At 39.9% G+C, this 13,100-nt stretch overlaps 1 protein-coding gene across 8 annotated transcripts in view; it reads right to left on the bottom strand.

Moving 5' to 3' along the window:
• St7 (suppression of tumorigenicity 7) overlaps positions 1 to 13,100 on the bottom strand; it is a 252,070-nt gene that overhangs the window by 13,720 nt on the left and 225,250 nt on the right. For 7 of the 8 annotated variants that reach the window (XM_031381225.1, XM_031381226.1, XM_031381228.1 and 4 more), the window contains one exon: positions 5,465 to 5,615. The exons of the other annotated variant lie outside the window; for it this stretch is intronic. In XM_031381225.1, coding sequence (XP_031237085.1) covers positions 5,465 to 5,615 — 151 coding nt within the window. The remainder of the gene's footprint in view (positions 1 to 5,464; positions 5,616 to 13,100) is intronic. 8 annotated transcript variants of the gene reach the window in all.

Raw genomic sequence — 13,100 nt, 5'->3', positions numbered from 1 at the left:
CCAATCATTGGACTGAGCACAAGGTCCCCAATGGAGGAGCTAGAGAAAGGACCCAAGGAGCTGAAGGGATTTGCAGCCCCATAGGAGTAACAACAATATGAACTAATCAGTACCCCCAAAGCTCCCAGGGACTAAACCACCAACCAAAGATTACACATTGAGGGACTCATGGTTCCAGCGGCATATGTAGCAGAGGATAGCCTAGTTGGCCATCAATGGGAGGAGAGGCCTTTGGTCCTGTGAAGGCTCTATGCCCCAGTATAGGGGAATACCAGGGCCAGGAAGTGGGAATGGCTTTTGATCCACATTCTTTCAACTCTAACAGTGAAGCAAACTGACCTTGAGAAATTCATTTTCCTTTGGTTGGATTAAAGTATGGTTTTTCCTAATTTTGAAGAAGGAATTCCAGGGTTTTACAGTGAATCCTAACTCATTAGTGACCTTCAACACTTATTCTCCATTCCTATGGCTACACTAGCATTGCCTGTACTGTCTACATGCACAAATACATGTGATGTTGCTTATGTACATATATGCATAAAACATTGGAAAACATGTATACATACACAAAGGCTTCTTACAAAGCATTTTCACATTCATTTCTGCAAACATAAAGCCTGTTACAGGGGAAGGATTCAATAAATGTTTGCTTGATGAAGTATATGCAATGAGGAAGACAGCATTTCTTTCAGAACTTAGGTAAAGCCAAGATTCCAGGAACAGGTCTATTGTACTGTTCTAAAGACTGAAGCAGGACAGCTACTGTAGCCTGAATGTTTGAGGCCAGCCTTGCAAACACAGGAGGATGCGACTCTCACGCCGTAACTGGAGCTGACTGTCAGTATGTCAGCTCTGACCAGGGTCTTTACCCAATTGCTGCTTTCTCTCAAATCCTAAGATATATCCTTAAATCTGTTAGGGGTAGGGGCAGGGGTCAGTTAGAAGTCCAAATGATACCAGCCTGATGGAGGGAAGGCTTAACTAGAGGAAGTGCCCTAAGAACCACATCTTACAGGGAAGAGCATTTGACATTAGGTTCAAAGAGAATAAATTAGAATCCTAATCTCATCCTATGCTTCAACAAAGGGCCATTTTCCCTTCTCAATGGAAACACTCTGCTTAGCTCCCCTCAGACATACCACCTTCAAATCTTATACATTATTTAGTGGATTCTTGGGGTGGGGACTCCACAAAGAAAATAAAGATTTCTATTTGGTTGAGTGGAATAACATAGACACAAAGAAAAGCTAAGTGGTTTACCCCATGGCATAGTCGTCTTCTGGTGTATAGAACAAGAAAATTAAAGTTCAAGGTTGCGGTCAACAAACAACCACTCAGTCTAAAATAAACACTGCCGATGGAGAGCCTTGGAGAGATCAAGGTGGGAGGAGAAAGGGACACATCAGTACTCAATACAGGTGAAACAGAAGATTAAAACAGACTGTGTAAAGTGGTTACCAGTGCAAACTCAGTAGAAATGAGACCTTGCTTTCATTCATATGTGATCTTTGTATTCAGCTCGTACTTGTGGTGCTGCATGTGTGAGGAGAACCAGAGCCAGCAGTGTTTAAAGCAAACATAATTCCAATAAGGTGGCGGCTGTGCAATAGTCCAAGAAACACAAGGTCTTAAAGTCGAAACTCTTCCCTCGTATTTTTAATTATCTTGACTTTGAGTATATAACTTTGGGGGCTGGGACAGTGGTGAATCAAACATTTTAGAAAGCTTTGAAATGCTGATGTATTTGTGGTTGAGAATTCAAGGATGTATCTCTCTACCCCCAGCCTGCTTAAGTACCATATGCTTCAAACACAATCTCTGTTATATATCAGCCAGGCTTTGGAGTTCACAAAAAGGAGAGAGGATTCAACATAATTGATGGAAAACCCACTAATTCTGCAGAGTGACTAATTCTCTAACATAATAAATTCATTGAAAGAGAAAAAAACAAGCTTCTATTTCTACCCCCTAATCAACACTTAAGCTAGAACCAATTTTTGTCTTAAAATATTTCTAAAAGACAACATTTTTTACATGGAACCTGGTAAGATCTTCTGTCCTGAGTTCTCTTTCTAATAAAATTTGGAAGTTGGGTGGAGTTAGGGAATGGCCTTACATTTCAGAATGAAGAAAATCAATGGCTCAGAAGTAAACCTAAACTCTGATGCTTGAGATGTCAAAAGGCGCCACCAAGCGGCATATTGGGAGAAGTGCAGCCTCTTCTGATCAAGCATCCGGGGAGAGCCTGCCATTATAGAACGAGCAGCCTTAACAATAGCTTGGGGGTCAAGAGCTGCCTTAATCGCTTGGAGGTCACCAATGTGTGGCAGTCTGGGTATGACATTCCACTCCATTATGGCTTTACAGTTTCCAAAATTAGGTAGTAGATATCACTATCAGCAGCTGAGCCAGAATTCTAATCCAAGTCCTCTGATTTAAAACACAGCTGTGGGGCTGGAAAGACATCCCCATAGTTAAGAGTACAAGCTGCTCTTCCAGAGGACCTGAGTTAGTTCTCAGCACCCACACTGAGCAGCCTGTTAGCACAAAACTCTCAGTTCTCTAAATCTAGGGGATTCTAGCAACTAGCCTCTGTGTGCAGCTGCACTCATGTATTACCCTCCCCCTCCCCCCCAAGCCCCGTACTCGTAGTTTTAAAACAGTAAAAACAAATCTTTTAAACACAGAACTATGAATCTCTAATGCAAATGTAAAAAAAAAAAAACACAGATCTAGAAGAAATGTCAAAAGATTGCAAACAAACGCTTGAGGCTGGCAATTCTGTCTTCTAAATTGCAGGGAAGCTCTACAGCTTTTTTTTTTTTTTAAAAGAAAGAATGGCTGAAAACACTTATCATGAAAATTTTTCTAGAGATGTGTAAGTGAATGCCTAAGTATACACACATAAATTTGTATACATTTGCTTATTGAAACCACACAGGAAAGTTGTACAAACCGTGAAGAGTACCAATGTCAAGAACAAAACGAAAGTCGCTCACCACTCAGCAGAGCAGCCGAGGTTAGCTGCGCTCACTTCAGTTTCTTTCCTTTTTTATACACCTGTACTGTTTACTGTCTCATTATTATTGAAATGTTTAAATCAATATTAGAGAAATAGCATGTTTTAATTTTATTTCAGATGAGTAACTGTCTAAACTATTAAAGTACCAACTAGAAGGCAGTATACCCTAGCTTATATGTGGTGATGTAAATGTAAATTGTGACCCTTCCAAGCAAATGCTTTGAAGATAACTAGTCTCTTCCCTTTCATGTGTTCGGTGTAGAGGAGAAATACGGACTTGCCTTGCCTCCTGGCTGCTGAACCAAACACTCTCTTTCTGCCTAAGCTACAATGTCATCCCGGCTGCAAATGAAAAACACAGGCGCAAGATCAGTGGACATCACCTGGCTGTGAAAACACCCCTCGAGGCTCCTGGTGTTCAGATTTCCTCCTGTATGTAGCACATAATAAGCGCATTTGCCCATCTCTGCTTTAAAGCTACTCGGCATGGCTGTCTCTGGAGAATGAATGGCACTGGACCTGATTGGGCTGGGGTCACAAGTATGATTTTTACAGGAACATTTATCTGTAAGTATCAAATTCCCAGTTGATGTTTTCTATAGGGATCTGGTTTCCTTACCTTACTATTTATGTATAAAAGTTCACCCTCTTAATCTTAATAATGTCTTCTGTCCATGCAGCGTAAGGTCATTCCCTGATATTCCTACCCTGCTCAGTTTGGCAGTTCACTGTGTCATTGCATCATTTTCTCTGTCCCATGACCCTTCCCAGTTGTTTCAGAGAAACTCCATGTTGCTCACCAATTACTATTTTCTCAGTATTTCCAGTCATTCTCCCAAACAAATGCTTTAATTCTTCAGGGTCACTGCTAATACCATGTACTCATCACCCTCTGCAGTTTGGATCCTTTCCAATAGGCCCAACTGACGAGTTTCCACTATTATTCCAAGGGTGCCAACCTGTTGGTATAGTTCTTTGATCTATTTAGCTTTTGAAACTAGATGTAATAACTCATATTTAATTCAGCTGAACTTTTAGGAATCTTTCTCATGTTAAATTAACATTTCCTTTTGTCCTTTTAACAACCAGCATCACAAGCCATGATCAGCACAAGTTGTAGGAGATCGTGCACAAGCCCATAGTCTCTTGAGGGAGTCTACTGACCTTGGCACCTGCCTATATTACATTTACCAAGCAGAGAGAGAAGCATTGGCAAGCTCATATCTTTCAAATTATACGCAGAAAATTATACAAAGAAAGCTTGTTAATTATCTGAGAAAAAACCTCAAAGAACTAAGTAAAAAAATTTTCAACCACCTTTGAAAGCATCTCTATCAACTTCCTCTCAGCCCACATCACTTCCTGAAGCAAGCTAGACTCTGCCTGGGTCATGAGGGCAGAAACAGGAAGGAACGGAAGCTTAGCAAAGTGAAAATGGAAGCAGAAAAGAGAAAGAAAGAAAATGAATTAGAAAGATTTGTTTGTGAGCCTGATTAAAGTAAGGATAAAATAGGAAAAAACTCACTGACTAATATTTTTTGGTTTTGATTTTCCATAAGGAAAAGAAAATGCTACATGATATGCTTATTTTGCTTAACTTGGGATTAACAGTGTTTCAGTGTGCATGTTGTCCAATAACATAGGATTGCTTCTTCTTCCATAATTTACAGTCTCCTAACAAACCGACAACTTGCCATTTCTTGACACACTATGCTTGCTTGTCTATTGCCCTGGTTTTCAGGTCTTGTTCACTTGTCGCCAGACTTTGCCCTTGGTGTTCTAATCCACAAACCTCTAGCTTCTGAAAACATCACCAGAGAGCTGGCACAGGCAGCCTTTTCCTCCTGCTTACAGAGAACAAGGAGCAGAAGGTGGAGACATGCGCGTCACCTGCCCTTAGAGCCTATATCCTTACACAGAATGACGGCAACCATAGACAACATGCCAGGGTCATCTAACAGGCATTTATTATTCATAGGGGGTGTTCCACCTCCCATAAGCCACGGCTGTAATGGGCACTGCTACTGTTAAACATATCTAGGGTGCTTTTGTAGATGCTCAATTTTACTTTAGTGTGATAATTGTGTCTCTTATCCAACTCTACAGCTGAGGCTATATGAAACAGTAAGCAGGGTCCCGCACAAGACTTCATTGGAAGGCAAAGGTTATGATGATGTTGAGAGGCTGTGCAGATCTCCAGAGAGGATTTGCTGGGTGGTAAAGCATTTATCTAGCAGATTCAGATCAGTTATCTCTTGTATGGAGGTATGCTTCTAATCTCCACGTAGCACCACAGCAGCAACACCCTTATCTCTGGGGATTCGGAGCATCAAACAAAAAAGGAGACCTGCCAACTCTCATTGTTCATCAGGAACTGTTGTGGCATAAACAGTTCTAGCACTCTATGTCCTTAAAAATTGTTCAAAGAAAAAAATTACTTACTGCCTTCCCACGTACAATGCAAGAGATTCAAAGCCCCTTCCACCCTTTTCCAGTGTGCAAGGTGAAAGAATGCATATGCTATTGCTTCACTGTCTCCTCTCTTCAGGATGTGTTCTGGTGGGAGGATTAAGCTTTTCATTTCTAGTAGATACTGAAATTAAAAAAGCAGGAGACAGATGTGTTACTATACAGTGATTATGAATTCAACACTGAAATAGGCTGGCTTCCCTAAAACCATCATTCACAAACATTCATCAAACCTCCAACCTCATGGCTACATTTGAAGGCAATTACTAAAACCCCCAGCAGTATTCAGGGTTGGTTGAAAGCTGATTGACTTTGTACTAGTTTCCTTCCATGAAGACTTGTAGGCTAAAATACTCTAATCAAAGAAATTAATATAGGCTCGATCAGCAAAAGGAAAAATGTAGAAGATACAATGATTTTGTATAATTTTATAACCACAATGAAAATGCATGAAGTGGCCATATGAAGTCAAACAGTTATATGAACCACCTGTGCTAAAGAGATTTGGCATTGGGTAACACTACCCATGTATTTTTTTTTTTCTATACAGGTATATCAAGAAGGACATTGTTTTGTGGAAAGAACTATTGGTGCGTAGGAACAACAGTGGAAAGTAATGCTATCAATCCAACCAACACTATAGTTATAATCAGAACATAATTAAATTAACTATAATATAAACACAAAGGGCATACTTTGTGCTTAGATACAGTTGGCTATCCCCTCATGATTCTGTTTTCTTAACAGATCCCATTATGAGTTACATAATGGTAGCAATAGTCTTATAGTCCCCAAGACTACAAATCATACTCAAAAATCTAGAACTCACAGTGCTATGGACTCCACTAGTTACAGAGTTTTAGAGTAAGAAATCACAGGAAGACCATTTTGTTACCATCAGTACTCTTCAGCAAACCTAATGAGAAGCAAAACTTATCTAATGATAGCCTCACAATAAGATCTTGATCTGAGTTTTTAGTAAACATTTATAAATATCCTGCCATTAGTCAACTTCAAAAATGAGGAAGATGCTCAATGAATCTTGAAACAAACTAAGTAGGAATAAACTGGTTTAACCAACTCAGGTAGAGTGGAGCACTTCCAGGTGGCATGTAATCAGATGGTAGCTGAGTGAAAAGTTTAACTACTTTTCTTTTTACTTTTAACACTAGGAAAATCTCTTAAAACTGCTTCATTACATATTTTCTCTTGGGCTAAAGAACCTTCAGCAATAGGAAGGGATAAGAAGACATTAAGTGAGTATCTCCCTATTTGTAGGTAGAAAGCAAACTAGACTACACAGCAGAGATAACCCGGGGGAGGGCTCAGATTACCAACTGTCTTGTCAAGAGCCTTATGTGGTGGTTGCATAGTTACTTTAATTAAAACTAAACAACATAAAAATTCAGTTTGATTCCACTATCCATATGTCAAGTCCTCAAGTGCTACATGCGGCTAATGACTACTGCATTGAAAATTTGAAAAGTACATTCACGTTATTACAGCATATTACTTTTTGCCAAAACTGCAAATAAATAGACCAAGTTTTAGATGGAACTCATGCCTAGTAAATTCACTCATAATGACTTATCCTTTTTTTTTTTTTTTTTTTTTGGTTTTTCAAGACAGGGTTTCTCTGTTGTAGCCCTGGCCATCCTGGAACTCACTCTGTAGACCATGCTGGCCTCGAACTCAGAGATCTGTCTGCCTCTGCCTCCCAAGTACTGGGATTAAAGGTGTGCACCACCACTACCTGGCATAATGACTTATCCTTAAAGCAATAAATTAGCATATCTCTCAATCCTCAATAGACAATCTTCTTTTATCAGTATATGAATTCACAGACATTTACAATTGGTCAACATTCAGAGAATGAGAGACTACAGGGTTCTAAATGTGATATGTACAAGACACCTTCTCCTAAGGTATGGGCAATGAAAGGGCAGCAGAAAGATTCTAGAGCCAGAGGCAATAATACTACATCAAAATAGTGTCTTCTGGATAGAACAGGGCAGGTGGACATGTAAACTCACAACAGCTAAGAGCACAAGACCAAACCAAACAAACATCCCAACATGGGGTGGGAGGTGGTCATAAAGTCTCACCCCAGATGTGGAACTACTGGAAATTGATGAATGGTAAAAGGAATTACTTTTCTTCAAGGATGTGGTTCCCTCCAGAGAGGTGATCCATGCTTCAGTAGATGCCTTGCCCTGTACATATACTGGTAGCACTGAGCAGATTTAGTGGGAGAAAAAATAAAGAAAACAAAAACAACAACAAAACCCCAAAAACATAGATGTGACGCTGAGAGAAGATATTGTGGGAGGAGGTAAGAAAGGAATTGAAGCAGAGGGAATGGGAGTGACTTTGATCAAATCACATTGTATATAACTCAGTGAACACAGAGAAGTCAAGCTGGTGACCACTTAGAGCTTACACTCCTACTGTCTAGTGTTCATGGTACTCGAAGGTACTTTGCATACCACCAGAAGATACAGGTAAACACTAACCCAGCCACCAATTATTTTATACACATGCAATTAGGGCACAAAAGTAACCAACCACTGTCTGGATTTAAGGCACACTCCATGAGACAGAACCCATGCCTGTCACTGCTCAGGTGGCCAAGTACCTGAGGCTAGATAGGCTGTGGACCTACAGGAATATCAAATACTACTTAAAGCACCATTGCCATAAAATAACTCCTAAAGACATTCTGCTATCCTCATAGATCAGTGTCCTGCTTGGCCATCATGAAAGAAGCTTTCTCCAGAAGCAGATGGGAACAAAAAGACCCACAGATGGACAATGTATAGTGAGAGACCTTGGAATACTCAATACTAAATGGTACATCTCCACCAAATCCTTCCCTTCGGGGCTCGGGGAACTTTGCAGAAGAGGAGGTGGAAGGATTGTAAGAACCAGTAGGGATGGAAGACAACAAGGAAACAAGGCCTTCTAGACATAACAGGGCTGATGCAGATGTGAACACAGAAGATGCAGCAGCATGCACAGATGTAAGCCAGATGGAGTCCCCATGCGGAGATGTGCAGGTGGACACAGGCTTCCATCCTTAACCCAGAAGCTATCTCCCACTGACATCCACTTGCTAAAGAAAAATTAGTTTTCTCTAATGTAGTCTCACTGGGTATACAAAACACACTTAAAGGCAGGCCCCATACTCAAATGGTCAACACAGAACAAATTCAATGTTATTTTTGGAGGGTTTTTTGTCTCATAATGCTTTATCTGGGCATATTTTGACCTTACAGATCTTTTGCTTACATAGAATGGTCTCCAATTTTGTTTTTTTAAGATAGGATTTCTATATGTGCAGATGTGTCTGCATCTGAATACGTTTCTTACACTTTTCTTGGGCTCTTTTTTTCCTGTTTTTTTTTTTTTTTTTTTTTTTTTTTTTTTTTTTTTTGTCACATTCTGGTTTTGCCTATTTGTTCTCTAGTAGAGAGAAAAAATGGTATGGATGAATAGTTGGGAAGGTAGAAAGGATCTTGAAGGAGCGGGAGAGGATAAGTTGTGATCAGAATATATTGTATAAAAAAATTCTATTTTCAATAAAATTTAAAATTATATTTTAAAAAATCACAGTGTATAGATACAATAAGAAAAATATACAAATACTCTTGGTGGGAACACATGCTCATTGAAATAAATATGCCTTATAATAAAACTATAATAATAAAACAAGATGTGATTTTTAAAGCACTGTTGACCACCAGGATGTCTGTCTACATGCCCTTGATAAGTGGTAGTAAATGTAAATGAGAAAGAATGATTCCTGGGCAAATGGAATGGAATGCAGGGATGTGGCTCCAAGGACATCATCCACAGTCCAAAGTGTAGGCTGTGAGGTGTTATTTCCCAACAACAGTCTCAAGTGAACACTCCTGACCTAGTAAGAGTAATGAGGTCAACAAATTCACCCAGGAGACTTAGCTCTGTCTTCTCACCATATCTATTTGATGGCAGGAAGAGGTTATGTCTATAACGGAGATTTATACTTCTTATAGTTCCAAAAAGAATGTTGGCTGTAACCAACTGATGAAGGCTAATAACAACAATGTGCTGTGTTTTGGGCCAAGCTTAAAACGGCTGGCAATATCAGGTCTCAACATGTGCAACATTTAAATTAGAAAGGCATGGAACAACATTTCACATCCTACTTGTCAAGAAGAAAATAAATGGAAGAGGGCAGATCCCTATCCACAAGTATGCAGAAATCAATTAGGCTAACTGTACTTTTCAAATCAGAGCACATGCTCTGCCTGTCTGTATTAGCGACTTGGTTTCTATTAGCTAAGTCAGCATTCTGTGCTATCTTGCCTGCATCCTACCTCTAACATCCTTCCCAGATTCTCAACCACACTAGCTGAAGAGCAGCACTTCTAAAGGTTTCGGAAGCAACTTTTCAAAGTCAATTTGTGTCAGAATTGTGTTCCTTATGCCTGATACATTAGCACGTAAATCCAGAGCATACATAGAGAAGCAAGGGCTCTTGTCTGTGAGTGAGTGGTGCCTGCTACTGTACGCATGAAGAAGAGGCTGGCTCATTTATGAGGAAAGCTGCCACAGAAACTATTCCAAGGGACAGACTGCCAAGGTTTCCCTTTTCAAGGTATAAAACTCTATAGTAACTTGAGGAAAAATGACTCCCAAGTTATGCTTCACATGCTACTAATGCAAAGGAATTAATTTGTTCACATTCCTGGAATGTCCAATACCAACAATACCATAAATCATATGAAAACCATCAGCAAAGTATAGGGATAAATAAAATATGAAAGAACAGGGTAATTAAATTCCAGCACCTTAATATGACAGCTATCAAGTTACTCTCCAAGCTCAACAGCAGAATATTAGCATAGAAAATCTTATGATATTTTGCTAAATGAAAAAGAAAGTCTGTCATTCTATACAGATTGTTTTGATAATAAAAATGTATGTTTGGACATTAAAAAGCATTGGAAGATACCAGGTTAAAAGTTAAGAGTAGCTAAATATTATAATGGGAGATTAATTTCTTTTGTGTTAAAATTTCTAGAACTTTTGTAATAACCTTATTATTTTCCTTTATCACTTTCCTATATTATTAATTTCCTGTATACACATGAATCAGCAGTAAGAGCACTTCCTGCTCTTGCAGGGACCTCAGCTTGGCTCCCAGAGCCCACACTGCCTCCCTGTCACCTGGAATCCCAGTTCCAGGGAATTTATGCCCTCTTCTGCCCTGTGCCAGCTCCTGCAGGTCCATGCTGCATGAAAAAATAGGCAGTCAAACACACATATACATAAAGTAAATAAGGAAGTGAATAGACCTGGGGAACAGAGGAGTTCGAGGGGAGAGAAGAGTGGGGAGAGATGATGTAAATCTAGTATTCTCATATTTGAACTCCTTACCAGTAAAATACATATTCAGATGTTTAAAAAAGTGATATTTGATATAGGAGCAACATATGCTGAGGTTCATTGATGACTGTTCCTTGGACTCAGTAAAAGGCATGTAATAAGATAAACTATCTCAAGTAACTGTGGTTCATTCAGCCATCATTGTCATGCAGAAGGAGGTGTTCTTACCAGGGATTGTGTGTTGCCCCTTCTGCCTGCCAGCTGCCTTTATGAATTACTGCTTGCCTTCATTAATTGCTGTTTGGAATCCTGCTCTACAGTATTGCCATGAGCTTGCTTATGTTACCTAATTTCTTTGCTCTTCAGTTTGTTCATCTGAAAAACTGAGCAGCAAAGCGTGTTACCGGTGTCTGTTTTATTGCTGCAAAGAGAAGTCATGAGCACAACAGCTCTTACAAAGGAAAACATTTAACTGGAACTGGCTTACAGTTTCAGGGATTCAGTCATGGCAAGAAACACGGTGGCATGCAGGTAGACATGGTGCTGGAGAAGGAGTTGAGAGTTCTACCTCTTGGTCCATGGGGAGCAGAAGGAGATTTTGTGCCATACTAGGCATAACATGAGCGTTTAAGACCTCAAAGCCCACCTCTACAGTGGCACACTTCCTTCAACAAGGCCACACCTCCTCATAGTGCCACCACTCCTTAGGGCCAAGTATTCAAACACATAAATCTATAGTGGCCATTCCTATTCAAACCACCACAGTGTCAAAATTTAGAAATGAGATATGATAGTATGGAAAATGAATATACATTCACTGGACAGCAGATCATTTTACTAGTCAATAAAAGGTGAAATTGTCATGTAATTGTAAAGATGAGTTCTGTTATTCTGGGGAAAATCCCTACACATAACTGAGTCCATTTCTAGGTGAAACACATGAATAGTTTTATCACAACAGTTGATCTGGCTACTGGGGGCACCAGTTGGCCAACAAGGAAATAAGCATAAAGTAAGTCTGAATGAACAAACAAATCTTGATCTATGGTCACAGGTATCTGCTTCTCCTGGGTTTGCTTACCCATTCATCAGTGACTTTTCTTTATTTGTAATTCCCACAGTATATCCTAAGGAAAAATATGAAAGTGCCAAAGTAGGCTTTAGGGACAGAGATGGATATACCTATGATGCTTTCAGGTTCATAGATGTAGGATAAACCACAACTTATATAAAGACATGGAAGGACACACTGAGTACTCCAAAAGTACAGACATAAAACTATGTAAATGTTCAAAGAAAGATATAACAGTATGCATACTGTATCTCAAACATACATATCTTGTAGTATGTACAGGGTGTCCCAAAGACAAAGTGTCCCAAGGGTATGAATGTGAATCATGTTATGCTTCTACCTTGATCTTTGATCCTCCATAACTTTTGTGTAGGAGAGAAGGAGGAAGAACAAGATCATGCCTATGCAAAGAAAGTAGAACATACTTAGCAACAACATAAACAAATACAACTGTCTGCAGAGGCTCACAGAAATGGGGTGACACATCAGTAAGATGAAATGAGCAAGAACTACAAATGTGGGTGTGGAGGGATGCCAAGACCAGAAGAGAGGCTAGGCAATGGCCCTGGGGTATCAAAGGGAATAGGTGGTACTTCCACTCTGGGGAAGTGTGAACACTATTATCAGAGTAACTGCCTACATCAACTCATACAAGCATAACAACAGAGACTCTCAGGAACACTGGAGGCTTAGGAGCTTCAGGAGCTAACCCACGGCGCACAAGCTGCACAGGACGGAATGTGCATTAAGAACTCAGCCTTTTTGCTACTATCCGAGGAAGGGAAATAAGAAAACGCCATTCAAGTTATCCTTCAGAATGTGTCCTCTAGCATGGGATTACTCTATGTTTTTCAAACTTTCAGACGCATACTAATTTATTCAAAGGTAAAACAAGCAAACAAAAAACTATGTCAACTCTAAGGAGAAGAATAAACCTGGGTTATGTGGAGAGAGAGCTGAAAGCAATCTGTAGACACACTATAGCTTCTAAATGGCCCAAGGCATTGCAATAGAGGATGAGACTTTGAGAGAAATTGGGGAAGGGGATCATGTGCCAGACCAACAGGCAGGGAAGAAGCAGAAGTTAGAAAATCCTTAGAGCCAGGTGGTGGTGGTGCATGCCTTTAATCCCAGCACTTGGGAGGCAGAGACAGGTGGATTTCTGAG

The sequence above is a fragment of the Mastomys coucha genome, unplaced genomic scaffold, assembly GCF_008632895.1.
Source record: "Mastomys coucha isolate ucsf_1 unplaced genomic scaffold, UCSF_Mcou_1 pScaffold20, whole genome shotgun sequence".
Classification (NCBI taxonomy): domain Eukaryota; kingdom Metazoa; phylum Chordata; class Mammalia; order Rodentia; family Muridae; genus Mastomys; species Mastomys coucha.
Note: the sequence above shows the minus strand (reverse complement) of the source record. Positions and strands in the feature narration are given on the sequence as shown.